The sequence below is a fragment of the Sinohyriopsis cumingii genome, chromosome 7 (genome assembly GCF_028554795.1).
Source record: "Sinohyriopsis cumingii isolate HCF-2022 chromosome 7, ASM2855479v2, whole genome shotgun sequence".
NCBI lineage: Eukaryota > Metazoa > Mollusca > Bivalvia > Unionida > Unionidae > Sinohyriopsis > Sinohyriopsis cumingii.
In genome coordinates this window covers 75,478,600-75,484,599 of record NC_142967.1, presented here as the reverse complement: position 1 = coordinate 75,484,599, position 6,000 = coordinate 75,478,600, and the positions used below count along the sequence as shown (strand labels likewise).

General features: G+C 34.6%; 1 protein-coding gene across 2 annotated transcripts in view; it reads left to right on the top strand.

Annotated features, from left to right (window-relative positions):
• Window positions 1-346: 346 nt before the first annotated feature.
• Window positions 347-6,000, top strand: part of LOC149795540 (uncharacterized) — a 124,627-nt gene continuing 118,973 nt past the window's right edge. The window contains exon 1 of one of the 2 annotated variants that reach the window (XM_089965339.1): window positions 347-2,154. In XM_089965339.1, the coding sequence (XP_089821465.1) occupies window positions 1,814-2,154 (341 nt within the window). In that variant the 5' untranslated portion in view covers window positions 347-1,813. The remainder of the gene's footprint in view (window positions 2,155-6,000) is intronic. The other variant, XM_089965340.1, reaches the window with a different exon arrangement.

Here is a 6,000-nt window from a genome sequence, read left to right as displayed (position 1 = left end):
TCTTCGAACTCGACAGACGAACAACAACATATCCATAGGTTTGTGATATCATCTTCTAATATTGTTGCATTTGTAGTATTTTTTATTCTTTTTATCAGTAGTTATTTAGAATTGGCCAAAGATTTTCCCTTAATCAGACTGCTATTTGAATTCTTAAGGTGTCACTGGATAGTTTCGTATTTTGACCCCCCTCCCCAATTTTTAAGGTAGGAGGCATGAACCTAATTATCACAATCCTAGCATTTATAAATTCATACAGAAGCTAAATCTGTAATGTGGTTTACATTTACTTTGAGTCAGGCTGGGAAATGGGTTGGCTTGTTAGTGACTGCTTGTCACAGACGAGCATTGGAGATCAAATGTGTAACTTGTGATGCAAATGAGCAGCCGACTTGGCTTACGTATTTACGCGTGTCTGATACATAGGTAAATATATAAAAATCTATATGGTTAAGGGGTGATGAAAAGTATGCTAATTTGTTATAGTACTAGTGAACTTTATTCATGCATAAGGCACATACTGATTCTCTTAGCTGCCTTGTCACGAGAAAATATTCAAAATAGCTCTTTCCTGTCAAAAGTAGAAAAGAGGGGTTGGTGGCAGTGTTGGTTGAATATAAAAGCCACTTGTTGTATAAAGAATTAACCTGATTGCCACAGTCAGAATCTCACATGCATGCTTTCTACAAATATCATTAGTTTGTTTTTATTGGCATGTTCAGTGTAAAATTATTCTGATTTTTCTGCAATAGGTCATTGTCGGGTGAACATTCACAAGATAAACTGTCCGATGAGACCTTAATAACTAGTATGGTTTCCAGTATCGATTACTACAACAACAAAAATGAAAGTTTTGTTGCCATTTTGCGATCAGTTTTGACAAAGCCTATTCTTAAGCCCTATTTGCCTGTTAATGTGAGGTAAACAAATAAATGCGTTTCGTCTGCTCTGATAAATTTATAAATAAATCACGTTAGAGCCGCTACAAGGAAAAACATTCACACAAAACCAGCACCGTAGGTATTTGATGGATTTATTTGTTGCTGACGGTAAATTGTAAAAGAGCTAATGGATCAGTAAGATTTAGCAGACGAAGAAATGGTATGTTATTTTTTTCAGAGTATATTGCGTTATTTAATACTTATACTCAAAAGACAAACATATTTCAGGTCAACTTTGAATAACCATGCATAATTATGGTAAGACTAATCTTGCTGCATTGCCCTCAGGGCAAGGTTCTATTTAATATCGACAGATCGTCACAATTCACTTTGAAATGAAAATGATAAAGGCCGACTTGTTCCAGGTATACAAATACCATCCAGTCTGTATGGGAGAATATACGAGCATTCAAAATCCTGGTTATTTCTTTTTACAGCCACTTAAGTTTCAAAGTGACGCGGAGTTAGTGATCTTTTGTGACAAATTTTGGTGGACAGATATGATGTAGAGTAGTGGCAAAATTTACACTCAGAGGATCATTTATTTATGGAATTATAATTCTTGCCGTATCAAGCCAATTACCTGTATGCAGTTTGGTTTGATATTAAACTCGAATCGTACCAAAAAGCTAAATGGTATTTCCGATGGAAGCAATGGTCCCGATGCATCGAAACACTTGTTTATCAAGACAATGTTTGTTCTTGACCATGAAAAACCATATTTACAAAGTAAGGGTGTAAATATTGTTTCCATTTCACAGAGCATTTCACCCTTTTATCCACGACAACCTTGTCTTGGGGTTGACATGAGTTGATAGTTTTGCAGCTTCCTATATTTAATATGTTCTTGTTTTTATACAAGTAAGAAAAATATGGAAAAGGATAAGAGTCGGGAAGGTTCTCCTGTTTCCATGGAAATCGAGGAAAATAAAGATTCCAATACAACACAGGCAACCTCTACAAGCGATGGCAGCTTTGAAGAAAGCGCTGATCATAAACGTAGCAAAAGTTCCAGACAGAAGAAAATGAGTTTCAGAGAGGAAATGATGCTGAAGAAACAAAAGTTGGATTCTTTTTTAAGGGACAGAAAACAGTGGGATGTAAATTATTTCTCAAGTAATATTAAACCCTTTATAAAGGCCTTACACGTCCCGAATCAGACAGTTGGAGTCACTCTTACCCCTTTAGAGCACGTTCCCAAGAAACCGAAAAGGTGAGTATTTGCTATTCATTTTAGTTAAAGAAACAATTTGATTCTCCAAACCATATCCCAAACATTTCAAAACTTTAGGCATTTTGATTTTTTCAAATAAAGCATTTCCTTTATTGCATCAAGGCTTTCGTCCATTCTCACACAGCTCTGACAACTCATTAAAGACTATTGTTTTAAGGTTCAAATTCATTTTGATAAAAATTTCATTGACCTGATATGGATTACATAGCATATGTCAAAAATGGATCCTAACAATGGATAACACATTATCTAATTAAGTTTAGTTAAAAGTATAACATATTGGACAAAAATGCTAAAAAATTTGGTCTGTTGTACAAGTTCTGCTAACTTATACATTTCCGTTATATAAATGAAACACAAAACGCAAAGCATGACTGTGTCGCTGTGTGTGTGTGTGTGTGTGTGAGAGAGAGAGAGAGAGAGAGAGAGAGAGAGAGAGTGAGAGACTAAATCTGAATGTACGTTTTCTAAATGTATAACTGTATAAAATAGTTCCGCTATTTCCTTATTTTCACTTTTACTAATTATTGTTTTTTCGGACCGTCTATGTTGGACGATCATAAAAAAGGAGAATGTGCTTTCGAATGTTCTTACTATGGAGAAAATTTTGCTTTCTAAAAATAAATTCAGTATGTGCCATGGATGATTTTGCTTGAAGATCTGATGGAACATCATATTTAGAATTGCTATATCTGATACTAATCTATAGAAATAAACAGATCTAGAACTAATTTACAGTAGACGTAGTATAGTCAACGAGACCTGAAATCACAAAATGACATGAACATATCTTGTTTGAGGACTATTCTCTAATCCTTATTTTTTAAGATCCTGCGACCGATTATATCGTGCTATCTAAATTTGTTAAATTAAGTCCAGCGAAGTTTGTCGGGCAGTTTTATTTATATGCGTTCCTTACATTGCTAATGTCACTGGCCAGTTGACTTGATAATGTCAGCTGCCTGTTTCGTACTTATCAATATCGATGTAAGTTACCATTGCTATTTAATACTGCAGTTACTAAATATTGAAAAATATTTGTTTATAAGCTAATGCTTGTTTACTTACAGTTACAATGAGAAATAACTTTAACAGGCAATCGCAGCCTGTTGTTAGCTATATTGCAAATGTAATACGTACTTGAATGGGAATGATACACCCAGTACATAATAACCGTACCAAAAAAAGAAAAAAAAAAAAAAAAAAAACAACAAAAAAAAAGAACCCACACCTTAAACCACGTGGAGTCTTGCGAGTTGACTTTTGTTGTAGAGACGGTTCAGGTACCAATAACAGATCCTTCCATGAATATGTCTCACGGAGCTTATATGTCGTAAATTGGTTCAAAATTTGACGCTTTGATCGAATTAATCATCAACGTATGCAGTGTGCATAAATCCTACCTGTTGAATTATATCATACTAGTTAAGGACTTTACTTGTGATAGGTCAAACGCTACTTTGTAGTGTTTTCCAATGTTCAGTTACCTTTTATACCGTATGTACACGCTTATAAGACAAGCCCAACTGCAAACTGACAGCTCAAGATCTGTAATCGCATAGCAGAACTTATTTATGCAGCTTCGTAAGTCGAGCAGATCTGGTTATATGCAGTTTCGTAAGAGTAATCAGTAGAACAGAAAACATTGACTCTGATCTACATGTGCATTATGCGACTGCAGGTCAGGATCTATGTTGTTTGCATTTGAACTTATACGGGAATATATACGGAATTCGTTTTTCCATAATGACTGTTTCGCACAAAAGGCAAGCATAGGGCCTAGTTAAATCTATTTAAAGGCAAGTTCAGGCCTGGAATTTGCGTACGTAGGGACATACTAACAAACGGCTAAAAATAAAGAACATAAGGCAGGCGGAGAGACATACAAGAAACACACACACACACACACACACACACACACACACACACACAGCTTCTTACGATGTGGTATAGACAGTCTTTTTTTTGCTGGAACATGAATCTTTTCTTGTCATGACCTTATAGATTACTTTTTATATATGCATATACTAAATCTGTACAAATGTACATTTGTGACACTGGTCCTTAACATAGATACGACGTTATCTCTTTCAGCATAGTCAAACATATATCAGTAGTCAAGCAGACGAACATACATAAGCCAATTGACATGTTGTATTGTTTTGTATGTATCTAGGTAATAACAAGTTCGGTGGTATATTTCTCAAATCATCAAGACATTACGTTCACAGATTGATGAATTTCGTCTTCTTCTTGTCAAGGCTCCTAGGATGTGTATTGATTGATATATTTTGATAAACAATTGCAGGTTTCCATTACAAAGATAATAAATAGAGAAGCAGAAAATGTTATGGCATTATGAAAGAATACGCAAATGAGTTCGTTTTCCCGAAATATAAAAACATTAAGCAGGCGTTTTCAGCATAAAATAATGGATATTTCACCTGTGAGCAAAACAATTCATTACAAGTATACAGTTTTTACAATGAAATAAACAAGTTTTACAATGAAATAAACAATGTGACAATTTTGTAAACATAATATTTATTAAAAATCAGCAAATTTAATCTACTTACAAGTTATTCTTAACTTTTTGTGTTTTCTGTTTGTATTTTCGTGTTTATAGAGCTGTACCTATTCATTAGGTATGATTTCCATAACAGCACTTTAAGAACCAATGATACGTAATCCTTGATACGTATTCATTGATACGTAATCCTCAATAAGTAATCCTTGATAAGTAATTATTGATAAATAATCCTTGATACGTAATCCTTGATAAGTAATCCTTGATACGTAATCCTTGATAAGTAATCATTGATAAGTAATCCTTGATAAGTAATCCTTGATAAGTAAACCTTGATACGTAATCCTTGAGATGTGTTTTGTTATCAGGGCTATATTTCCATATCTTATCAATAATCTTAATTAATATGGTTCTAATATTTAAATAGTATTTTAACAACGTACCTATAAATTTGACCAAACGTGTATTATTATGACTTATGAGGAAGAGTTATTTTACGGAATACCGATAAATGAATTCTCGCCTTCGATAAGATTTAATAGCAACTTTGTTTAATCATGGTCGTTTATGCGATCTAAACTGTATCCCCTTCTGGCCAAGGAGCTTGATAAGTGTATTCGGCCTTTAAAATGGTTAAAAATCATTCTTTAAGAAAAGTTTTGTAAGTTAGTTATTTTGTTACGATTGGCAGGTACGTCAAGAGTATCAAAGGAAAATGTGGTATTCATGAAGTCGTCACGATAAACAGGTGTGCCATATATGCATACACTTGACTTTCATTTCTAAAGCAAGGGTTTTATCATCGTCATAAACCAAGGTCGAAAATCCGCAGTTGTGGCTGTCTGAAAGATGATTTCGTCGCGTCTCGGGAACCGTTTAGCTCAGTGGTTAGCGTGCGGGACTCACGGCCGAAAGCGTGCTGTTTGAATCTTACCATCTTACCAGCCTTGGTCAGCTGTTGTGGTCTGTACTTGGGCAATGTACTTTATTTCAGTTGCCTCGGAAATAAATAACCTACATTAGTAAATAAATCGAAAAAGACATACGTTTTGATTTGAATGACTACGAAATGGATATTAAGGTACTTCAACCATAAATCGTGAAATAGCCGAAAATTTACCAATCCGTTGTTATCCTTGGGATGGGTAGTTTTTGTTGTTGTTTTTGTTGTTGCTTGCTGTGGGGGTGTTATTTTGGGGGGTGGTTCGTAAGGGGAATGTACTGAAAGCATTAGCACCGTTGTTGCCGTTTTAAAAATAGCTTTAAATTGGCGATGCATGGACATTTGACCACGCATA